The 23,763-nt window shown below is 55.4% G+C and overlaps 2 protein-coding genes across 2 annotated transcripts; one reads left to right on the forward strand and one right to left on the reverse strand.

Moving 5' to 3' along the window:
• Positions 1-1,385: 1,385 nt before the first annotated feature.
• Positions 1,386-21,796, reverse strand: SGCA (sarcoglycan alpha). The gene is made up of 10 exons (XM_050934732.1): positions 21,728-21,796; positions 19,880-20,014; positions 18,512-18,666; positions 17,888-17,960; positions 17,363-17,561; positions 16,765-16,927; positions 14,942-15,150; positions 14,218-14,244; positions 2,589-2,774; positions 1,386-1,597 (listed from the first exon to the last, which is right to left on the reverse strand). Exons 1-10 carry the CDS (start codon positions 21,765-21,767, stop codon positions 1,594-1,596), a joined length of 1,191 nt encoding a protein of 396 aa, XP_050790689.1. The 5' UTR covers positions 21,768-21,796; the 3' UTR covers positions 1,386-1,593.
• LOC127040506 (histone H1t-like) lies at positions 9,672-10,337 on the forward strand. The gene has a single exon (XM_050934745.1). The coding sequence runs from the start codon at positions 9,672-9,674 to the stop codon at positions 10,335-10,337; it is 666 nt and encodes a 221-aa protein (XP_050790702.1).
• Positions 21,797-23,763: the final 1,967 nt, after the last annotated feature.

Genomic DNA, 23,763 nt, shown 5'->3' on the forward strand with positions numbered 1-23,763 from the left:
TTATGAGTGATTTCATGGGACATGGTTTTGTAAAATGCTTTAAAAAAAATGTAATCAAAGCAGAAGGAAGCCAACCCCTACAACTGACACGAAGCAAAAGGGTTTTGAGAAATTTTCTTTTGCTGGAAATTTAGAAATTTGGTGTTTTGTTCCAGTTTGGAACAAATTTTTTCCCAAACTCATGGAAATTCTGTTTCTCCACCAGCTCTCGGGTTGAACATGCCACACAACTAAGATTTTTTTTTTCATGGTTATTTTTAGTAAAAGTCCCGGACAGGTGACGGGCAAGGAACAAAAATTCCCGGAAGCCGTGACCTGTCTGACTCTTGCTGCTGCAGCTCCCTGGTTTTTCCCCCCACCGTGGTGGCTTGGAGCTGTGGGGTTCTCCCTCTGCCTGCGGCAGGGTGACCATATTTCCCAAAGAGGACACCCCTGCCATGGCTCGCCGAAGCATCCCCCGTCGCTGGAACCCTGAGGGGAACCTCCTCAGGGGTCTATCACCTGTTGCTGGACCTCCCTGACATAAACACAGCCTTAACTATGGCTTATTACAACAATCTGTAACCCACTAGCCCTCTTTTGGCCTCGGACTACAAAGGTGTTAACTGCCCACTTCACCATGAAGGGTGTTTTGCAACATGTGTTAACTCCTTATGCTAAACAATCTGTTCCCGCTAGTATTTAGTTGTGCCACTCTGGTACCTTTCCCAGACCTGAAGAGCTCTGTGGAGCTTGAAATCTTGTATCTCTCACCACCAGAAGTTGGTTCAATAAAAGATATTGCCTCACCCACCTTGTGTCTCTCATATCCTGGGACCAACATGGCTAGAACAACACTGCAAACGGGCTGCTAGCTATACAGAGAGAGTTCACTTCCCCATTGGAGGCCCAGTTCTCTCTTCCATTCAGCCCTCTGCTTTGGCTAACGAGGTTCCAGAAATCTTGGCTCATGTCTATATAGCTTAGATACTCCCTCTGTGATCTTCAATACCTTACCCGGCTCCATGCTACAGAGAAGAAGAGCTAGTTTTCCCAAGCCAGGTCACCGTGGCATGGTCCCCACGTACCCAGCTGCATGAGCGTGTTTCTACCCTTGTGCCAATGGGGGGTGGGAGGTCACTGGTGTGCAAAGTTGGGTGCCTGTGATTGCACAAAAAGACCCAAAATCAGGACTGTCCCTATAAAATTGGGACATCTGGTGACCCTTGCTGAGGTCCTTATGGCGGCAGGCAACATTAACCCCTTAACTGCTGTTCTGGCAAGCGCCCTAAAAGGTCTGCCAGCTTACACCCATCTCCTGAGGAACAGCGTCTGGGAGCAGCCGCCTGGAGCACAAAGACAGAGTTTCATATTAAAACGTGCGTTAATGAATCAGTGCTTGGTGTTTTAATCAATCACTGCTGTTTATTACTTCCCCGCCTCTCTCCTGCTTGGGACGGGGACACACTGATCTCTTTAGTTCCCACCTGTTCCTCTATTTCTCACAGGGGGAAAAACAAGATTTTCCCCATCTTCCCCAGTCAACAAAAGATTCCTTGGCTGGTTGCAGCGCATCCCCTGGAGTCAAGAGACAGGAGTGCGCTGTGTTGGTCTTTACCTGGGGGGAAGGGGAGAAAAGCCCTGTTAATAATAGTACTGCTTTACCATGGGATAGATCTCCCCCCCTCCCCCCGGAAGAGCTCAGCCTGGGTAACATATTGGAAGCCAGGCCAGGAAATGGCCAGGCGGTGGCTCGGGAACTACAGCTCGGGACCCCTACTACACAGCCCTGTGTGCTAATCATTAGGCCACCCTGCCTTCCGTTAAAGGGCCAGCTCTCAAATAGCCTTCACAGCCACACTTTTCATCCAGCATTTTAGTCCAAAGGAAGCAGGAGCAGGGCCGGTGCTTCCATTTAGGTGACCTAGGCAATCGCCTAGGTCACCAGGATTTGGAAGGGTGGCTTTTTGTGGCCCTCTGCAGCAATTCGGCAGCAGGTCCTTCACTCGCTCCGGGACCCGCCGCTGAAGTGCCCCGAAGACTGGGAGCCGTAGAAGGACCCTCGCCTAGGGCGCCAAATAGCCTGGCGCCGCTCCTGAGCAGGAGACCTGACTACAGCAGCTTCCCATCCCCTTGCTGGCTGCCCCAGCAGAGAGGCCAAGGTCTCTATGGACCCCAGAGGCTGAACTGCCCTCCTGGACCTAGAAGGGGTCGGTCCCTACATCCTATCGACCCCACATGTGCTGACAAGGCAGCGTAGCTACAGCCCTGGAGCCCATCAGTCAGTAGGGCCACCCATGGGGCCTAATACACCCCTTTTTGAAAGGCAGGACCTGTGCTGGGAGGTGTTCCCCAAGCAGCCCTTCTACCTGGCCTGCAGCCTCGTTGCTGGGGGGAAGAGGCCACAGAGCAATGACAGACTAAGCCTGGGAGGCCTGATTCTCCCCTGGCTCCCCCTATTTCCTGCCCATTGACTACCCAGGGGGAACAATTTAACCCTTAAAGAGGAGGAGCCACCTGCCTCAGGCCACAGCTTTGCCCCCAACCCAACCAATCAATTCTCAAATCCACTCGGTGGGCCCTGACCCAGGCAGGCGGGGAACACTCACTGCTGGGCCAGGATGAGCGGGACGTGGGCGCTGTCCTGACGGCCCTGCAGTGGGGAGATCCTCTCGCCTGTGCGCACGTTGAACATCGGCAGGGTGGAGAGAGGGCGGGGCACATCCCGGCTGCTGGCCATGTGCCTCAGCTCCTCCGTATTGCTGTGGATTGTGTTGTGATGCACCATCTGGACACTGACGACCAAGAGATGGGAGAGAGCAGAGAGGACACAATTAGCCAGGCGACAGGGGATGTCAGTGGTGGGAGGGGAGGGGGAATAATAATTGCTTTTGTATTTTGGTAGCACATTGGAACCCTAGTCCTGGACACCTCTGTAAAGAGCGCTGTACGTTATGTATTAGGTTCCTAGGGGCTACCGTAATACACCTATCATGGGCCCAGACCCCAGTGTGCACGGTGCTGTACAAATCCAGGACAAAGATATGGCCCTCGTCCCAAAGAGCTTCTCTCTCGTGCACACACACACACACACATGCGCTTCTGAGGTGAGCTCTGCAGGAATAGCACAGATGGGATTTGAACTCCAATTCGCTTTGCTTCTTTAAAATCTCTGACTATTCCTTAGCTGCATGGACAGACCACCGGAGAAACCAGTCATGTGGGGCCACGCTCATGCATCAGAGCCCCCCTCTGACTTCACAATGCACCGGGCTGCGCTACCACGGTTACCAGTTGGGGCCAGGGGTGGGCTCTGCCTTGGAGCTCACCACTGCCTGCCCAGCCTCCTCTGTGCAAGGAACCAGAGGGCCTGATTCCGGGGAGCAGAGGAACAAGGCAAGGGTACCTCCAGCATTAAAGAGAGGCAATCGAGTACTGGCCCCGCTGAGCCAAGCCATGAGGAGCTAAAACCCTCGCGTGTGACGGGCATCACCCAGCGCTTCCATAAAGGGGTTGTTAACAGACGCTTTCCCTGGGTCCTCTGCATCTTTTGAGCTGCGGGTCCCCGGGAAGCAGGACTCCGCGTGAATGTTCAGAGCCTGATCAGAGGAGGAGAACCCAGAGAGCCACGCCAGGGCCAGCTGCCCCACATTGTGTCATTCCAGCGTTTGGGGCTGCACCTCCAGTGGGAAACAGGACAAGGCAGCCGGGAGTGGCTCCAATCTGAAGGCAAGTCAAGGAGCAGCGTCTCCTATCGGCCGGCAAAATGACCGATCTGTGTGAACCTTGCGAGGGGTCCTCGTTGGGCTCAGAGCCCCAAGAGTCAACCACAAGCCCAGGAGCCCCCACGACCTCGAAGCAAGCCAGCCCCAGCGTCTCGGAGCTCATCCTTTGGGCCGTGGCCACCTCCCCGAAATGCCAAGGTCTCTCCCTGGAGGCCCTGAAGAAGATAATCACCAAGGCCGGCTATGACGTGGTGAGAAACAAAACCCATTTCCTGCGGGTGCTCAAGGGACTGATCTCCAAAGGGCTGCTGAAGCAGATGACTGGGATGGGCGCCACAGGCTCCTTTCGCGCTGGCAAGAAGAAGAAAGATATGAAGAAGGATCAAAGAGCTGGCAAAAAAAGGAAGACTCCCAGGAGGAGGAGGGCACCCAAACACGTGTCCTCCAAAGCCAGCCGGCCAGCCCGCCGGGGCAGGAAACGGCAAGCCGCCGAGTGAGGGACTGCATCCCCTGCCGGGGCTCCGCTGTGAAACGAGACTTAATAAAGGGATCTGGGTATTTAAAAGCTCTCCCGTGTCTGGGCGAATCCTTTCAAAGTGAGATGCAAAGAGGAAAGTCAGGAGGGGAGGAAGCTGGGAGCTGAATGCCTTCCCAGCCCTCTGCAGCAGTCTGGCCCCTTGTGTGGGTGGGGAGAACTCTGCGGGATTACAGAACTGGTGATTGGGAACTTGGCTGATCCTTCCCCATTTCATCTTGAACTGGAGTCCCTCCCTGTGCTTTGAGGGTAGCCTGCTCCTCTTTCAGAGAAGGGAAATCCGGCTTCAGGCCACTCAAGGTCTCGTAGCATAATTTGCACAAGTCAAGCTGGCTGTGCTCTCCTGAGCCCAAATTAGGGAGGCAGAATGAATTTATAAATTCCTCTTGCATGTTCAGTGGGTACAGTGTTTTCCTCCCCTGCCGTTACTATCATGTAGCTTTGCTGAGTGCCATTAAACAGCTGTCATGTGCCATCCCAGAGGTGGCAGCTAGGTGGAGTGATCTGTCAGGACTCAGGAGGTGCCTGTGACAGGGGGATGTTTTCTGTTAATAGGCCTCCGTCCAACATGGGGAAATCTGACCTAAGGATACACATACACACACACACACACACACACACACACACACACACACACACACACACACAGTTCTTATGACATCACAATGCACCAACCACAGTGCCCATGGTTACCAGCCACATCTGGCCTTCAAGAGTGCCCTCAATGAGCAAAATGACAGATACAAGTGAGTCTTCCTGGGTTCCCTCCTCTGATTCAGTCACCCTGGATCCTTGGTTAATCCAGGTTCGGAGATACCTGAGAATGCTGGTAATTCCAATCCCCCATCATTTTCCAGCTTCTCCAGTCCGCACAAGGATCAGGTTCTAGGCTCCACAACCAGCCCAGGCCATCAGGTTCTAGGCTCTCCAGCCAGCCAGCTGCTGCCAACCTTTCCAAGCTACCAAGTCAAGGTGTCTCCGAGCTCATTCTGGAGGCTGTGGCCACCCGCCAGGAAGCACTCTAACCTTTCTCTGCAGGCTTATCGTAGCCACTGGCTACCACATGAGGAGGAACAAACACCATTTACAGAGGGTGCTTGAGAATCTGGTCTCCAAAGCGCTCCTGTGGCAGCTGAAAGGCACTGGAGCTTTGGATTTCTTCACAATCAGCAAGGGGGTGGGAAAGGAAGAAAGAGAAAGCAGCGCCCAAGAAAAGAGGGAGACACCCCCCCCCCCCAAGGCTGGGAGCAGAGCAGTAGCCAGAAGCTTGGCAGAAAGAGGAAGGCTAGTGCTGAGGGATCTTCCCAGGGAGCCAGGACGCTAGCCAGCCAGGCTGAGCAGCAGCCAGTCAAAGTGGGAGGGAAAACCTCCAAAGCCAGGGGTGTAGCACTGCCATGAATATAAGATTGCATGTCAACTCTCCCGCGGCCAGGCTTGGCCTCTGGCACCAAGAAGGGATGAAGGGTGGGAAAGCACCTGAAGCCCCGGAGAAAGGAAGGGAGGGGGGTGGAATGGAACCTGTGTTCCTGGGACTGGGGCCTTTGTAAGGCTCTGAACTAAGTAGCATCTAGTCACACCTACAAGGGGATGGGAGACCAACCTGGGGTACATGATGCTGTAGACTCAGGCCAAAGAGCTGATCACAGAAAACAGGTGGAATGGAGTCCATAGATGTGCTCGGGCACCTCTCTTCTATGAACACCCAGGGGAGGAGGGGGTCAGATCAACCCAGAGGGGCAGATGGCATTTGACAGGGTCTGGTCCCAGTCTGTGGAGCGAACTCCCCCAGTAGGTAAGGCCCATCCCAAGCGACCTGGCATTTGGAGTGGAAGGTGCGGAGTGCTGTTCCCATCCACCTTCCCACACATTTCAAAGACCCAACCCTACAAAAACAGAACCCTCCGCTCCCCACATACTCCTTCCCCAGGGGAGAGGACATGATCTGCACGTGACAGATGCTGGCTACGTTGCTGAATGCCCAACTGGAAGGTGCTCATATACTGCAGGGATGAGGGCAGCATGGGAACCTTCAGAGACCGGAATAGCTCCAACTCCTTGGATGGGGCTGAAGGGAAAGATCCGATTTCTCATCCCTCTGAGTACAGCTGCTGGGGGACATTCGGAGCAATTGTGTCCCAAGGTGGAGACCCTGCCCTGAGACCAGATCACTTTGGGAGAGCGAGTGGAACTGAAGTAGGGGATGAGGAGTCCTCAGGTCTCCAAGGATCCACCTCCCCCCACCCCAAAGGCAGATAGAGCCCCCTAGCACAGAGCTGAACGTGGACGGACGCTCCTGTGCTCAGGCATGCCGAGGAGGATCAGGGCGGAGGTGACTGAAATCAACACATAGGTGGGTGAAATCAACACGTCCCTCCCTAAAGGACCCCATGGGAAACCCATCCAGTGGGGCTGGGCTATGAGGGTACTTAGTCTGACATCACCAGCTGGGCTGCCGTGGTTACCAGGGTTCATAGGCTGGGGTGGCAACGGCTGTGCAGCTCCCTGCTAGCCACACCCTGTCCATCACCTGCTCAGAGCAGCCCAGACCGAGGGCTCCCCTGGGGAACCAGGCCTGGAGAGACAGCAGCAGCCAAGCCGGGGGCCAGACCCAGCCAGGAGGCACAGGACCAAACGGTGAGAGCGAGAAACCAACCAGCAAAGTCAACGAGCTGCAGTGATCGCGAACAGGGCCAACACCCAGAACAACATTTCAAGGCTAGTGATTGTCCCTCAAGCCCAGACAGAACCTCAGAACGGGCAGCTCTGCCCCTGAGGGGCAAAGGCCACTCGGTCAAGGAGCAAAATGACCAGCCACAGTGCCTCTGGCAAGGAGCCTTGCTCCGTTTCCTCTGCTGGAGCTGGGGCTTGCAGGCCAAAGCTCCCCAGGCAGCACAAACCAAGGTGTCCCAGCCTCTCCCAGGCCATCCTGACGGCCGTGGCAAACTCCAAGCCGCCCGTTCCACTGGCTACCATCCAGGAGGCCCTTGAGGCTGGAGGCTACGCCATGGCAACAGGCAGAAACAAACGCCGCTTCAAGAAGGTGCTGGCGAGGCTGGTGGCCAGGCAGCTCCTGAGGAAGGTGACGGGCACTCAGGCCTCGAGTGCTGCGAAAGCCACCAAGAGGAAGGGCAAAGGCCTCCAAGAAGATGAGGGGGCATCCAGGAAAGGGGAGAAGGCCACCGAGGAGACGCTTTCCATGGTCTGCTTTGGGAAGAGGAAGAAGGTGGCCAAGGTCTGGTCATCTCCAGTAGGCAGCCATGGGAGGGGTGAAGCCCCCTCAAGCCCAGCTGAAAGCAGAGCTCAGTAAAGTGGCTGTTTTGTATTTCACCTCTTCTGGGTGCAGGATGGTCTGGCTGACTCGGAGGGGGGCGGCTGAGTTCCCCGAGGCAGCCCTGGGTCAAGCCAATTCCCCGGTGGAGTTGCACAGCAGGGATGGCTCTGGCCTGTGAGGGGTCCGCCAGGAAATCCCAGGGCTGCTGTGGCTAGGGGCAGTGGATCTGTGGGGTGTAAGCCAGGCTCACTCAGGACGTGCTCTGGCTAACACTGCTGTTGAGCAGTGCAAGGGGTTGCTTCCTTCCCTGAGCACTGGCCCTGCTGCATTCAGCACCCTGGCACCCAACTGCTGGTAGCTCAAGCTGAGGTGGCTCGTGCTTTTAAGCTTGAGAAGTCCCAGGTTCGATCCCTGCTACCCATGACTTGCCCAAGCGCATGGCCCTTTAGTCTGAGAGCTTTGGCCAAACGCAGGCCCGTGCCTACAAGCCCAGGATGCTGGGATTGAAGGGTTGGGGTCTTGCGAGGATCATTAACATCCGTTGCTGGAATCTTCCTTTCCAAGTTCTGCTGGGTGCTGGTGCATTCCCCTGACCTCACCCCACCCCTAGCCCAGGTGCTGCTGTGGGGGGAGAGAGCTGAGAACCGAGATCCTGCACCCCCAGCTGCAGCCCTCACCCCTGCACTCCAGCCCTGAGCCCTTCATCCCTGGCCCCACCCCAGAGCCCTCACACACACACCCCTGCACCCCAACCCTGAGTCCCCACACTCTGAACCCCTTGGCCCTACCCCCACCACGTGAATGTTATGTGCACCAATATGGAGGTGATGTGTCACACTATATTGGTGCACATAACAAAATTCATTCCGCCCATGTGTGGGGAAAAATTAGAGGAAACACTGCGACAGACCCCACGGATGGCAGGCTGGCTTGGGCAGGGCCAATCATTCTGCAATGTTCTACCTGGCTGCTTCTAACAACCAGAACACAAGTATCAGAGGGGTAGCCGTGTTAGTCTGGATCTGTAAAAGCAGCAAAGAATCCTATGGCACTTTATAGACTAACAGACGTACTGGAGCATGAGCTTTCCTGGGTGAATACCCACTTAGTTGGATACATGTAGTGGAAATTTCCAGAGGCAGGTATAAATATACAAGCAAGAATCAGGCTAGAGATAAGGTTAGTTCAATCAGGGAAGGTGAGGCCCTCTTCTAGCAGTTGAGGTGTGAACATGACAGGAGGAGAAACTAATTTAGTTTTGTAGTTGGCTAGCCATTCACAGTCTTTGTTTAATCCTGAGCTGATGGTGTCAAATTTGCAGATGAACTGAAGCTCAGCAGTTTCTCATTGAAGTCTGGTCCTGAAGTTTTTTTGCTGCAGGATGGCTACCTTTAAATCTGCTGTAGTGTGGCCAGGGAGGTTGAAGTGTTCTCCTACAGGTTTTTGTATATTGCCATTCCTAATATCTGATTTGTGTCCATTTATCCTTTTACGTAACCAGAACACAGTGCGCGCCGCTAGTGGGCTTGCAAACTATTTAAAGGGATACTACCCTGCTCTTATACAAGGGTGCCCATGCACAGACACACTCATATGCAGACATCACAGGGTGCGCCCGATGTCACAATGTACCAAGCTCCGTTCTCACGGCAACCACTATGTTCTAGCAGCCCAAGAGCTGTGGCCAAGTGGGCTGGGCCTTATAGCTCATTGCTTGCTTGCCCTGTACCTTCGCCCCCAGCCTCACTGCTGACCACACCCCAGAATCCAGCACGGTGCGTCAGACAAGGTGGGTACCTGGTCGGAAAAGGTGTGAGGCAGCCAGGACAAGACAGGTGAAGACTGTAAGGCCAGAGCTAAGAATCAGTGCATCCTCAAACGGAACCATTGGGTGCAGCTTTTCCTGGGTCCTCTCTGGAAGCCAATCCTTTTGTACCAAGTGCTGTTAAAAGCTGAACACGCAACTCAAGCCAGAGGCTGGGCTGAGTGAGCAGGGCCAACACACGGCGAGCCGGTCCAGGGACAGCAGGATGACAGGGTTTTAGCCACCTGGTGAGTCCCACATCTCAACCCGGAACACACAGACAATACAGACATTTAGTTGGTCTGAAGGGGCAGACCATAGACTGGGACACGAGGGGGGTTCAGGATACCAAGCAAAATGGATGATGCAAAAGACCCTTCTGAAGTTCTTCCCCTGGATTCAGCCACCCCAGCTTCAGGGAACCCTGATCCAGAAGCCCCAGGTTCTGCTGACATAGGCTCAGCTAACCCAATGGCAGAGACCCATGAGAACCCCCAACAGCCTGAGGTGTCTGGTTCCAGCCTCCCCAAGAAGACCAAGCCATCGGGCAGCCTAATCTCCAAACCATCCAGCTTGCCTGGCACCAGCCTCGCCAAGCTGTCCAAACCACTGAGTCAAGGACTCTCCAAGCTCATCCTGGAGGCTGTGGCCACCTCCAAGAAGCGCACCGGCCTTTCCCTGCAGGCTCTCAAGAAGATAATCATGGCCATGGGCTACGACATGGCCAAGAAGAAGACCCACTTCAAGAGGGTGCTGTTGAGCCTGGTGACCAAAGGACTCCTGCAGAAGCTGAAAGGCACCGGGGCTTCAGGCTCCTTTGGGATCGGCAAGGAGATGGCCAAGAAGATGAGCACGGGGCACAAGAAGAACAAGGCACCCAAGAAAAGACAGAGGCCCCTCAAGGTCGGCATAGCAGCAACAAGCCTGGCTGAAAGAGGGCAGCTGCTGACGATGGATCTTCTAAGGAAGCCAAGCGGTCAGCCAGCCACGCGGGGCAGCAGCCAGCCAACGCCTGAGGGATAGACCCTCCCCTACCACAGGTTGACACCTGCGAGAAATAAAATGGTGGTTGTATTTAAACACTCCCCATGTCCAGGCTCATCCTTGGGAACCTGCCACCAGGAGAAGAGAGGGGGAGGGTTTGAAGGAATGGTGATGTATTTACACCACGTGGGGCTCTGATCCCTTTACATCTCCCAAGCTATGGGGGTGGGCAAGTTGCACTCATTTGCTGCTGGTCGAGCTGCTGCATTGATCATGGGGCAAGGGACCCTCGGCTCTGCAGGGCTCTGTCGCTCCAATAAGCCAGAGGACCAAGGCCCAAACAACATGCGGTGATCAAAGAGGGCGTGCTGGGTTGTTGCAAAAGTAGGGATTGATAGTCCCCAAGGGAAAAGGTGCCCTTTACAGAAGGACTTGAAGGCGAGAGAACCTGGATTGGGGAGGGCTTCCATGCATAGGAGCCAGTATGGAGGAAGGCAAACAGATGTCTGGTCAGATTGCAGGCTAAAGCGGGAGGAGAAACGGGGGAAGTGATTCACCAAAGGGCATGCAACGAGTCACTGGCAGAGCCAGGGTTAGCACCCAGGCCCATCGAGTCCCAAGCTAGTGTTCTTGCTGCTCGCCCACACTGCATCCTAGGAGAGCTTTTCCTACCCATCTCTGTGCCTACCTCCCCCTCAGTGTGTCAGTGGTATTTAGAGACTGCCCATCCCTCTGGTATCAAGGCTCCGGTAAACTATATTACCTCATGGGCACATTAATGAGAACCAGTTGTAACTTGATTCACCTGCTGTGGCACAAAATGCCTGGTGAGGTTCACTTGCTCCCGGTTAGCCAGGGATTTGGCCTCCCCACCCGTTTCAGGGAGCTGGGTGCAATGCCCTCTGGGAGGCAGAGACCGGGATGCTGAGGTACCCGCTGGCCTTTATCCCAGGATTCTGATCACATGAGCACTGGGGCTGGCTCCTGCTGGCTTGAGGACCAGGCTGGCATGTCAGGGATTGGGTCCCCTTTCTCTGACAGAAGCGCAGTAGCTTCCTGCTCTGGGGACGCTCCCTCCATCGCAGACACACTTAGACCCGCTCCAGCCCATGTCCACAGACACCCACTCAGGACAGGGCCTGTCAGCTCCCTTCTGCCACCCCTGGATAAGAATAACTTCCACAGCAAGCAGCAGGAGAGCCTTGAACCCCATGCCCATGGGCCTGCTGGGCTGCATTTCAATCAAAGCAAGGGCCTTTGGACAAATTACATCTTGGCAGATCCTTCAAATCTCTAAATCACAGTCTGGAAAAATCGCAATATGGGGACGGACACACACACACACACACACACAGGCATTACAGGGTCCTTCTGATATCATAACCGGCCCAGTTTTGCTGTCATGGTTACTGCCAGGTTGTCCTGGAGCCCAGGGATATCTGTCATAGGCCAGCAACCTCGGATGGAACTAGCTGACATGATTGCTGGGAGCCAACTTTTTGGAATCCAGCAGGAGGGATCGAGCTGAGTCCATTTTCCCAGGTACCTAGAGGGAAAAAGTCCTCAAAGAAAACAGCAGTCAAGCCAGGATCCTGGATCTCCAAGTCAGCCTGTGAGGAGCCAAAATTGAAAAGTAGCTGCAAAAATTCAGCACTTTCACTCAGGAAATGGTGAATTAGTCGCTTTCCTGGCTCCTCTCCTAACCCAGATTCCTGGAAATTAAACCCAAGGACCTGTGGAAATGGGTCTGAATGTGGAACCCACGCCAGGGTCTGGGTTTGCTGAACCGAGGCCGATCTGCACAGCGCTGGAGCTGGAGCGACCAGGCTGCCTACTTCACTCCAGGGTTCGGTGCTGCACCTCAAGCTGGAAAATACACAGTAAACAGGCAGGAAAGACCTCTGGCTGCCAGCCCACCAAGCAAGGAGCAGTGAGCAAAATGACTGATACGAGTGAGTCTTCTCAGGTCCCGTCCTCGGAGTCAGTCAGCCTGGATGCAGCCACTCCTGTCTCAGATAAGCCAGATTCAGAGAACTGAGAAAACTGATACTTCCTCTTCAAATCAGCCCATGCCATCCGGTTCTAGGCTCCTTAACCAGGCCAAGCCATCGGGTTCTAGGCTCTTCAGCCAGCCAGCTAGTGCCAACCCTTCCAAACTACTGGGTCAAGGTTTCTCCAAACTTATTGTGGAAGCTGTAGCCATGTCTCAGGGGCGCTCAGGCCTTTCCCTAAAGGGTGACAATAACTGCAGCCACCGGCTACCACGTGAGGAGGAACAAGCACTGATGCTAGAGGGTGCTCAAGAATCTGGTCTCCAAAGGAGTCTTGCAGCAGCTGAAAGGCAAAGGAGCTTTGGGCTCCTTCGGAATCGGCTAAAGGGTGGGAAAGAAGGAAAGAGAAAGCAGTGCCAGTAAGGGAGGCCCCCCCCCCAAAGACTGGGAGAAGGAAGCCTGGCAGAAAGAGGAAAGCTGGTGGTGAGGGATCTTCCTAGGGAGCCAGGATGCCGGCCAGCGGCTGGTCAAAGTGGGAGGGAGAACCTCCGAAGCCAGAGCTCTAGCACCGCCATGAATACAAGGTTGCATTTCTACTCTCTCACAGCCAGGCTCGGCCTCTGGCACTCAGGATGGATGAAGGGTGGGAATGAGTCTGAAACCCACCTGATAGCAGCTGGTGAAGGAGGAGGAATGACACAGGTGCCAGATCAGGGTGAGGTCCTGTAGGACCTTGACCTATGTCTACACTGCAGTAAAACAGCCATGGCTGGCCTGGGTCAGCAAACACTTGGGCTATAAAATTGCAGTGTAGAGCGGCAGGCTGGGGCTGCAGCTTGGGCTCTGGGACCCTCCCCCCCTCCCTTGTGGAATCCCAGAGCCTGGGCTCCTGCCTGAGCCCCACCATCTACACGGCAAACTTAGCCCCACAACCCAAGCCCCATGAGCCCAGATCAGCTGACACACGGTGGACTTACCCTTCAAGGCCTCTAGGCCAGGCTCATGGCAGGCCTCCAAAGCACACCATCTACCAGCCTTGATGATGCAGTAGATGGTGCTCTCCTGTGTGAGCTCGTCCTGGAGGTGAGGGTGAGACTTTGCTACTGATGGCTCCTCTATTCAGATGCAGCCATTGGCCTGCGGCTATTTGTTCTCATTAACGATCCCCTGATACCTCTCACAAGAGTTGGGGTATTTAGCCCTAGTGCTCTTCCCAAAATCCTATTCAGGGGATTTGCATCCTGCTTCAACTGGCAGCTTCCTGCACTTCCTGTCCTAAACCGTGGCTGCATGTGCTGTTAAGTGGCTCCCGCGTTCCACTCCAGAGGTGGCTGCATTTCACTGGTGCGCCATGCAACCTCCTACCGATGTGTATCAGTGCACGGGGATGAATTGGGCTATAGAAATGTAAGAGTAATTATTCATCTATGTGACCCTTCATCCCTGCAGAGGAAGGCAGGGAATTAAGGTGATGGGAGTGGGATCTGGGAGCGGGACAAGCCTGGAACCTTTTAAGGCCAAGTTTGAAAGCTGCATGGACCTGCCCTGAGGGTCAGTCAACAGAGGTCTGCCCAGGTCAGTGCAGGGACTTATGTCCGGATCTGCTCGCACTCAGGAGTCACATCAATGTGACAGCTGTGAGATAGGAGGGGGGAGGAGAAAAAACTCCCAGGTGTGTACATGACTTGATGTGTACACCCCACACCCACCAAACACAATCACAAACAACCCCCCAAACACATGCCCACACTCACCTGCACGTTGGCAAGGAAGCGCAGGAAACGCCTAAGCCTGGAAATGTGTTAAAACACAAACAGGCGGAAAACTCACAAGCGTACCCCGCACAAGGCACACACACACGCACCAATCAGCCACACAAACCTCACCCACACCCATGCAGACACAATGGTAAGCACTGAATCACTTACTCAGAAGTCTTCAGATCCCTTTTGTGCCTATCAGGGGGGAAAGAAAGGTGAACGGGGTCATGAGATATTGCCAACAGCTGAGCTTAAAATTGACATCAGCTAAGTCCACTTTGCCGCCAGGCCCCAGCAGAGATAAAGCATAACTTTAAATAACCCTTGAGCAAGTGTTTATAGACAGCCTGGCTGGCCCCAGCCGCGTGAACCACAGCAAGAAGTGAAGTGTGTGCGCACCACTGCCCTCTGTTGGAGGGACTCAGAGCGGCTGTGTGTCATAGCCCCAATACGGCTCACAGCTAGTGGAGATCGTCCTACGGCACAAGTGGCTGAAGGGGGGCTGTTGCAACAATCGGGCCAAGAAATTTACCTGCAGCATTAGCTCAGCTTTTAAAAGTATGTAAAAAGCCACAAGATGTGACAAAAGATGAGCTGCAGGAGCTGAGCTCTCTTCCCGCCACCATGACAGATGGGGGCATGATCAGTTTCCCAGAGAGGGGGAAACTCATCCCAGAGCATAGGGGCCAGCTGTAAATCCAGGCACAGCTGCAGCCCTTAGGGTGCTAAGTGCTTTGGTAAGGGTGGATTTCATTCAGCCCCAGGGGGCTCCAGCCATCAGCAAACTGGGAAGTCCTGAGCACCCCAATCAGATGGGAGAAGGGGGGGGGTCTCCATCTGATTCCTATATCCCTTCCCATTTCCTGGCTCCAGGGGCTTCTGCCCAACTTACACGCCCTCTCTCCTACAGTACATGATGTAGGCCAGGAGGAGGCAGAGCAGGAGGGCCACCAGCAGAGGTAGCAAGATGGTCAGCAGATAGTCAGACAAGAATGCCTTCTCCGGGGAGTCCGTGGGGGGGTTGTATTCGCTGCCATCCTCCAGCACCCCGTCGCCCCAGACGGGCACCCGCTCAGTGACGCTGAGGCTGGAGAGATCGGCCTGAAGGAGGAGAGGAGAGAAAGAAGCAGCCAGAACGCCATCAGGATCAATCATGGTCGGGCGGGGGGGGGAGCGGTCTTGGCAGCCGCCCTGGAAGTAGAGTTTATACAGGCCGACGGTAGCCCTCATTGCCAGCAGAACAATGTGAGGCTCTCTGGGCTTGAGTCACGCCAAGGCCTCGCTGCACAGAGATGAGTTCTAGCCATACGGGATTTCTCTGGTCCGGGATGGAGAGGCGAGCAGGGGTGTGAAACCAGAGAAGCCTCCCCCATGGAGGACTGAATAGAGATGAGACCTCTTAGGATCCCTAGAAATGACTATGGACTTAAGAAGTAAAGGATGGTGGGCTGATGTTAAGGCAGTGAACTGAGACTCTGGAGAGCAGGGATGTGCCCCAGTGGTGCCGCACACTCCCTGGCCACCCCCATCTTCCTGTATATTCATTCCCCGGCTGTAAAACAGGGCTCGACTCTTCCTTTGGCTGTCAGCCCTTTGCCACTCACGCTGTGGGTCCAGCCTCTGGCCCACCGGGGCCCTCATCTGAGTTGGGGCCACTAGGTGGCACTGCCCTAATACAGATCCATAATAATAATGGTTGCCATTTGATTGCGGCAGCAGGAGGAGAGCTTTAGTGAAACATCCTATTAATTCCCATAAAGTGGATCGGGATCCAATCAGCCAGGGGAAAGTTTCCTATCAACTCCTCTGGGATTTGCCCATAAGCATCCGCAGTTATCCCCTGCCACCCCCCCTCCCCCGGACTTAATGAGAGTGTGCCAGCCCCATGGTTCAGACCCTGCAGGAGGGCCTGGCAGAGCCCCCCCACAACCCCTCCAGCCTTCTCCAAAGGAGCCCCCTCCCTCTGCTGGCGGAAAGGAGCACTGCGGCTGGCTCTATGCATTCGGGAGCTGAGTTACTGGGGATTTCCTGGGAACATGACACTTTGATTCGTTATTACACTGCACAGAGTTCCTCTTTCTCCGTGGCTAGCGTCCCGCTGCGGCGTAAAGCACCCCTCTGCGCAGCATCGCCCTCCCTTTTACTGAGACCTGGCATTTGGCTTCCAGCAGCACCTAGAGACCCCAACTGAGATCATGGCCCTGCTGTGCTAGGGGCTGTACAGACGCACAAAGGCCAGGCTACACACAGAGGTTGCATCGGTTTAAGTAAAGGCACCTATTTAATTAAACCAGGTGCAGCTTTGTGTGTGGACTAGGCCATTGCGAGAGCCAGCCCCTGCCCCAGAGAGCTTATGGCATAAATAGACAAGGGTGCGAGGGGAAGAGACTTGCCTGAGGTCACGGAGCAGGTCAGTAGCAGAGGCAGGAACAGAACCAAGTCTCCTGATTCCCAGCACAATTCCCGATCAATTGACCGTGCAAGGTCCTAAGGTTCACCTTTGCTGTTGCGCAGAGATATGTAATCGGTGGCATCTCTTAGTGCACTAAGAAGGGATGCCAGCTTTGGGGCAGGGGGTCTAGGAAAACCAGGTGAAATCTGTGGAAAAACTCCCATGGATTTCTCCAGGCCACGATTCTCCCCCTCCCCAGCCCCGATAGTAAGGGGTGGATGCGAGACACCCCGACCAATGCAGACATTGTCAAAGCCCCTCACCAAGGTAATGTTGCACCAGTCGACTCTGAATTGAGGGCTGAAGCTGTCGTAGCAGGGAATGACTGGCTGCTGATCCAAGCTGCACCGGAACTGGTTGTCGAAGGACTTGGTCTCCAGCAGGCAGTCAGAGAAAGGCCTGCGGGAGCCCACCTTGATGTAAACCCTGGGGAGAAGATGCACAGAGGGACAGGAATGGTGGGAGGAAGAGGTGTAACAGCTCATGAGAATGTTGGTCCTGGCCGCCCCAGCCTACCTCAGCTAGAGAAGCTGTGGGGAGCATCTTGGGAGCCCCCCAGCCATGGGGAATGGTCCAGGAACACCACAGCTGTGGGGAACAGTCCGAGAGCCCCTTGGCTGTGGGGAACAGTCTGGGAGCTCTCTGACTGGTAGAACCAGCCTAGGAACCCTTTGGCCCCATGGACCAAGCCCTGGCTCTAAGGACTGTCCCAGAAGTGTAAGCTGAGGGGCCAGCCTGGGGGCCCCCCGGGAGCCTTGCACTGGGCAACCTTGAGAAGGAACAGAAACAAGAAAGCCACTGGGTCGTTTGTTGTCTGTCCTGTCATAGCTGATGTTCTATGGGAAAGGTCCCTCTCCCTACCCCTCCTTCCTGCCCTCGATGGGCAGGGGAACACGGCCTCCTCGGTCCAAGGCCGACGTGATGTTGATGATACTCCAGTCCTTCTGCTCCAGCATGATGTCCAGGGCTTGCTGGAACTGCTTCTGTGCGTCCACCGGCAGCACTTCCTCCACGTCTCGGTTCTTCACAAAAAACTCCGCCTGGTATGGCATCTGGGTGTCTGCGATGAGGGAGCAGAGATACCCCGTTGGGAAGACATTGGGGTTGGACCTGCAGCGACCTCATAAAGGCCTAGGAGTCTTACAGCCAGGACCTCTGGCATCATGCTTAGGTGTCTAGGGGAAGGGGCATGCTCCAGTGGATACTGGGAAGGCTGGGCGGTATCACTTTCTTGACATGGCAGATGGGTCCAGCGCTGCACCATCAGGTCAGGGCTGTTGGCTACTCCTTGCCCTGCCCAGGCAAGGGGATGGTGACGGACCTGGGATAAGCTGGTTGCAAGGAAAGGGGTATGGGTAGCGATGGCAGGGAAGGTGGAGGCGTTACCTGGGGCGGGGACAATGGTGAAGATGACCCTTTGCTGCACAGTCTCGTAGGTGTGTCTGTTATACGCCGTCACCTGCCATATGGAGAAGAAGAAATTGTTTCGGATCCTCGCATGGAACAAAATGGCCACTGGCCAGGTCATGTCCCCCTTCGGCCATCTCCTGCTGAGGAGTTTGGCTGAAATGGCAGGCACGGGCAGGCGGCAGAGAAATCCAAGCTCCAGGGGGTTTGCCCTGTTGTCCTTGAGTGGGGAGATAGCTCGCGAGTGCCCAGACAGCATCTCCAGCAGCCTGGTCAATAGGGGGCTGCCCTGGGCATAAAAGGAAGGGAGCCCCCAGACTGCGGCCTGCTCAGGTCTCCATAGGACTTTGGAGCTGTTTAGCTTTATTGTGTTAGGTTTAGTCAAGATTACCAGGCATTCACTGCCCCCGTGGCTACATCGACACAGCCAGGCACCGCCCGCCCCCAGCAACATCGGTCTTTACTCCCTCATACACACACACACACACACACACACACGGCAACCAAGGCCACCAGAACCCCCCTCCAGCCCCATACGCCCACACTACTCCCAACAGCACCCAGCGCCCCTGGGCTCTGCGGGGGTCAGCACCGGCCCCGTACCTCGATGAGTTGCCTGCCGACGTCCTTCATGGTGGGTGACCCATAGAGATAGCCTGTCTGGTACGGCCCGCGTTGGGTGTACCGCAGCCACCTGGGCAGGTCGGGGTATCCCAGCAGCTGGGCGTGGAAGGTGATGGGGGTATGGGACGGGATCTCTGAAAAGGTCCGTTACACATGCACATGGTTTGCCCATCACCACAGTATCTGGGCACCTTCCATGTAAAATCAGTACCAGTGGACTTCCTGGGGAGAAGGGAGGGGAGCTGGGGAGAGGCAGACAGGGGAGGCACCATCCCAACTTTCATACCACCCCATCAGCGATGGCACCTTCCATGGAGCCAGTTCCTACCCCATAGCCTGGCTCGTATATGGAGCCACGTCCTGCATTGCTATGTGCACCGCTCCCCCCCCCCGGAATTCCCAGGAGTGACTAGGGAGACAGCTGGAGAGATGCTGGTCCCCTTCCCTATCCTCGGCTTGTCCGCCTGTCCTTCCACGGCGAGCGCCTCCGAGCAGGGACCAGCCCTGCCTGAATGGCTGGAAAGGACCTGACCCAGAGTGAGAGCTACTCAGAATGAGCAATAATAATGGTAGATTGCTGTATATGAGAGAGAGATACTGCAGCCAGACAGACATTGGGGTATGTATGTATGGTGACAGAGAGAAGTGTATGGTGATGATAGGTTAGATGATAGATTAGATCAATACTAGGATATGTAGATAGATAGATGAGTGTACATGGGGATGGATAAATGGATATCAGAGGTGTATGGGGATAGATAGATTAGATTAGATATTGGGAGTGTATGAGGATAGATAGATGGGGGTGTCTGGTGATAGATTAATATTGGGATATGTATATAGATGAGTGTGTATGGGGATGGATAGACAGATGATATTGGGGGCGTATGGGGATAGATTAAATATTGGAGGTGTATGGGGATAGATAGATAGATTAGATATTGGTGGGTGTCTAGTGATAGATTAGATTAATACTGGGATATGTATATAGATAGATGAGTGTGTATGGGGATAGATTAGATATTGGGGGTGTATGGAGATAGATAGATTAGATTAATAATGGGATATGTCGATAGATTAGACGGGAGGTGTATGGTGATAGATTAGATTAGACATTGGGGTACATGGAGGGCTGATCTATACATTTGCTGGTAGTCCTATTGCTTGGTCAGTCCATGCTGGGGGTGGACAGAGATGATAGCAGCCACCTTTGGACCCAGTTCCCGGTGGAGAGCCCTCCTCTTGGGCCAGTTATGAGGCTGAGCTGACAGGAGGAATGCAGGAAGCCGTTTGCATGGGGCCAGGGCGGGCATGGGGCTGTGAGACCCTCCCGGCGCACTCACTCACCGCTGTAGTTCTTGCGGATGGAGGGAAAGGCCCCCTGGAAATGCTCCCTCTTCAGCTCATGGACGAAGATGGCTCCGGCCACCGGGGAGACGTTCCGATCGGGGAGAGCAGCCAGGATCCCAGCCAGGAACACGGCTGCGTGGAGGGATGGGGTTACAACCAGCGGCCTGGTGGAATGTGAGCGTCCTGTGGCCAGGTGGGCTTCCCCAGGTCCAGCCAGGAGGAGACAAGGGGTGCAACGGGCAACCAACCAGATGAGGAGTTTGGGGGGACGGTGTGGCAGCGTGGATGTGGCTGGGGCCTGTGAGACCACAGAGCTTGGGTGATCTTGGGCAAGCTGACCCCTCCTTCTCTGTCAAAGGGGGAGCTGCTCGGCACCTCCCTCTTCTATGCCCTGAGAGACTTGGGGATCAAACACCCAACTCGAGAGCCCACGGGGAGGAAGCAGCCTTGGGGTTGCTAACTTTCTAATCGAACACCCTAGCCCCACCCTTTCCCTGAGGCCACACCCCCTGCCCCAAGGCCCTGTCCCCCGCTCACTACATTGCCCCTCCCTCCATGGCTCGCTCTCCCCCACCCTCACTCGCTTTCACTGGGCTGGCGCCGGGGGCTGGGGTGTGGAGGGGGTGAGGGCTCTAACTGCGGGTGTGGGCTCTGGGGTGGGGCCAGAAATGAGGGGTTAAGGGTGCGGGAGGGGGCTCTGGGCTGGGGGAGTGAGTGCACTGTCTGGGGGTGGGGCTGAGGATGAGGGGTTTGGGGTGCAGGAGAAGGGGGGATCAGGGCTGGGCCAGGGTGTTGGGGCGCAGGCTTACTTCTGGTAGCTCCCAGTCAGCGGCGCAGTGGGGGCCGGGGGGGGGGCTAAGGCACACTTCCTGCCTGCCCTGACTCTGCGCTGTGCCCTGGAAACAGCCAGCAGGTCTGGCTCCTAGGCGGAGGCACAGCAGGCGGCTCTGTGCACTGCTCTTGCCTGCAGGCACCGCCCCCATGGCAGTTCCTGGCCAATGGGAGTGCAGAGCCGGTGCTTGGGGCAGGGGCAGCACGCAGAGCCCCGTGGCGCCCCCGCCTAGGAGCCGGACTGCTGGCCGCTTCCGGGGCACAGTGCGGTGCCAGGACAGGCAGGGACTAGCCTGCCTTAGCTCCACAGCACCACCGACTGGACTTTTAATGGCCCGATTGGTAGTGCTGACCAGAGCCACCAGGGTCCCTTTTCGACTGGGTGTTCTGATTGAAAACCAGACACCTCGTCACCCTATAACAGCCTCCTCCACAAATCAAACTACAGCCCCCCAAATAGGCCCTCCCGAGCCCCGGGGAGAGCTTGGACCCCAGCCAGAACCCCCCAAGCTTAGAGTGAGACCCCGCTTCAGGCCGCCAGCTGGTTCTGAACTCGGTTGGCTCTGCGCCACCTTCCCACAGAAACCTCCTGCCTCTCCACCTTGCGGGGACGGGGGGACGGGGGATGGACCTGGCCTGTATGGAAGCCAAACCCGTCCCACTCTGCTTGCAGCTTGGGACACAGGCGCCTCTGGCTATCTTTAGCTGGTGCTGCTTGGGCTGGTCCGAGTTTCTGGATTCTCCTTGCTAGTCGCCCGTGGCTCTCCGGGCTGGGGCCAGTGGCAGGGCGGGTATCTGTCTGTGTACCCCTCGCCCCTAGGGAAGGGCATTGTATTGAGCACTGTGTGTCACTCTAAGAATAGCCTGCCCTACCCCCTTCCTCTCCTTGTTTGGGCCTTTAGGCTGGCTGCTGGCATATCTCCCCCAGCCCCCGAGCCCCAGGGCTCTGCCACACAGCTAGACCCCCCCCCCTCGCTGCAGAGAACCCCGGGGCAGAGAAAGGATGTTACTTGCCCGTAAGGAAAGGAGTCCACAGCAGCCTCCGTCCTGCCATCTTTGCCCCGTTCGCCTGGGAATCCAGCCAGACCCACGCTCTGATCGACAGGGACAGGCAGTCAGGACAGACAAGGCGAGGGAGGGATGGGGTGGGGGGAGTCTAGACAAGCTGGGACCGAGCTCCAGAGCTGGCGGTCTGGCTAACAGCCCCAGGGGAGCCAGGTGCCCTGGGTATATGCCCAGGGGGTGTGTGCCCAGGGGGTTATAACAGGAGAGCTGATTAACCTGACTCCAAGAGTTCTGCAAGAGCTACAAGTGCCAGAGGCTGCACCACACAGCAGCAATGCCCTGGCACCTCTGAGGGGAGAGCCAGCAGGCGGCAGAGAGGGCGAGCGAAGCCAGTTTAGGGCCAGGAGTGGAGGAGCATGCTGCAGCCAGCGGGCACAGGAGGGGCACTGCCCCAACCTTGTTTTCACAAGAGTCCCGTGGGAATGAGGGGACCTGCCGCAGAACTGCTGGCCGGATTCAGTGGCAACTTCCTGGGCAGAACAATCCCTGCTAGCCCCTCACACACACCCCCCACCCAGGCAAGCAGGCCCCCTGCCTGCCCCGGCTTAGCTTGGGAGATTTAACGAGATTACAGGTGGAGGTGGTCTGGCTGCGGTGCCAGGTGCCAGAGCCTCTGCCATGGACGAACCAGCCCTGCCTGCGCTCATACGGGGCAGGGAGAAAGGGGCGACTGATGATCTGGATCCAGACACATTTTGGGCCTCTGTCTGCCTGACCTCCCAGCCTTCTCCTCCCCCCATCCTTTTTTCCTCCCGCTGAGCCCTTGATCTCCCGGCCAGGTAAAACCTCCCACGCACCAGCTGTCTCAGGACACAGTCGCCACTTGCTGCTTTGATTCTCTGCTGTGCCCGGGATCCTGGGGCCCTTGCCTGGCTCGGGGGATGGCACTGCCAGGGAGAGGGGGCCTGGCCATGCAGCCTGCGAGCCCCGGCTGCATGCATGGCTGAGGATCCTGCTGTGCTGGCTCAGAGGCCATCTCTTGCCTCCAGCTGGATTGTTCCTCTAATCTCCCTGTGAACCTGCCCCAGGCTCATCTGCTTACCGTGGCTGGCTTGTGGTGGCATGGTGCACAAAGCAGCCTCTCCCTCTGTCCGGTGGTGTCATAAACAGATAGTTAAGGGTTAATGTCTCTCTTACCTGTAAAAGGTTAACAAACAGGGACCCCAAACACCTGACCAGAGGACCAATCAGAAGACAAGATACTTTCAAATCTCATGGGAGGGAAGCCTTCGTTTGTGGGTTTTGGGTTTGGCTTTGTTCTCTCTGGGTCCTGGATGGGACTAGAGGTGCGACCAGGTTTCTGCCAATCTCCCTGCTACCGTTTCTTATCTATTCAGAATTGTAAGTAAGAAAAGGCGGTCATAGTCTTTTAATTTGTTTTTTTTTTCATTTACATATGTGTACTTGCTGGAAGTAGCTTAAATTGTGTTTCTGCTGGAGAAAGTTTCTTTCTATTGTTTATAAGTTGAAAGATCCTGTAACTTTTTACCATCTAAAGTGCAGAGATAAACCTTTTACTTTTTCTTTCTTTTTTAATTAAAAGTTTTGCTTTTTAAGACCTGTTTGGTTTTTTTCTCCTAGTTAAGGTTCAAGGGAATTGTGTCTGTACTCACCAGGAAATTGGTGGGGAGAAGGGAAGGATAACTTTTCTCTTTGTATTAGATTCACGCAGCTTGAATCTGTAGGGCCTCTGGGTGAGGGGGAAGAAGGGAGGGGGAAGGTAACACTCCTCTCAGTGTGGTGATTCAAGAAGTAGAATCAGGCGATCTCCTAGTGTTCCCAGAGCGGGAAGGAGCTGGGAGGGAGAAGGGAGGGGGAAAGGGAATGGTTTATTTCCCTTTGTTGTGAGACTCAAGGAATTTGGGTCTTGGGACCCCCAGGGAAGGTTTTTGGGGGAGACCAGAGTCTATCAGGCGCTCTACTCTAAGTCCTGATTGGTGGCAGCCTATCAGATCTAAGCTGGTAATTAAGCTTAGGGGAATTCA

Source organism: Gopherus flavomarginatus, chromosome 25 (genome assembly GCF_025201925.1).
Source record: "Gopherus flavomarginatus isolate rGopFla2 chromosome 25, rGopFla2.mat.asm, whole genome shotgun sequence".
Taxonomy (NCBI): domain Eukaryota; kingdom Metazoa; phylum Chordata; order Testudines; family Testudinidae; genus Gopherus; species Gopherus flavomarginatus.

Coding starts and splice junctions, on each gene's coding strand:
- LOC127040506 (XM_050934745.1), top strand. CDS start 9,672: ATGGATGATGCAAAAGACCCTTCTGAAGTTCTTCCCCTGGATTCAGCC.
- SGCA (XM_050934732.1), bottom strand. CDS start 21,767: ATGGCAGGACGGAGGCTGCTGTGGACTCCTTTCCTTACGG. Junction 18,667..19,879: donor CATCCGCAAGAACTACAGCG/GTGAGTGAGTGC, acceptor GGACCTTTTCAG/AGATCCCGTCCCATACCCCC. Junction 14,245..14,941: donor TACTGTAGGAGAGAGGGCGT/GTAAGTTGGGCA, acceptor CCCCCCTGATAG/GCACAAAAGGGATCTGAAGA.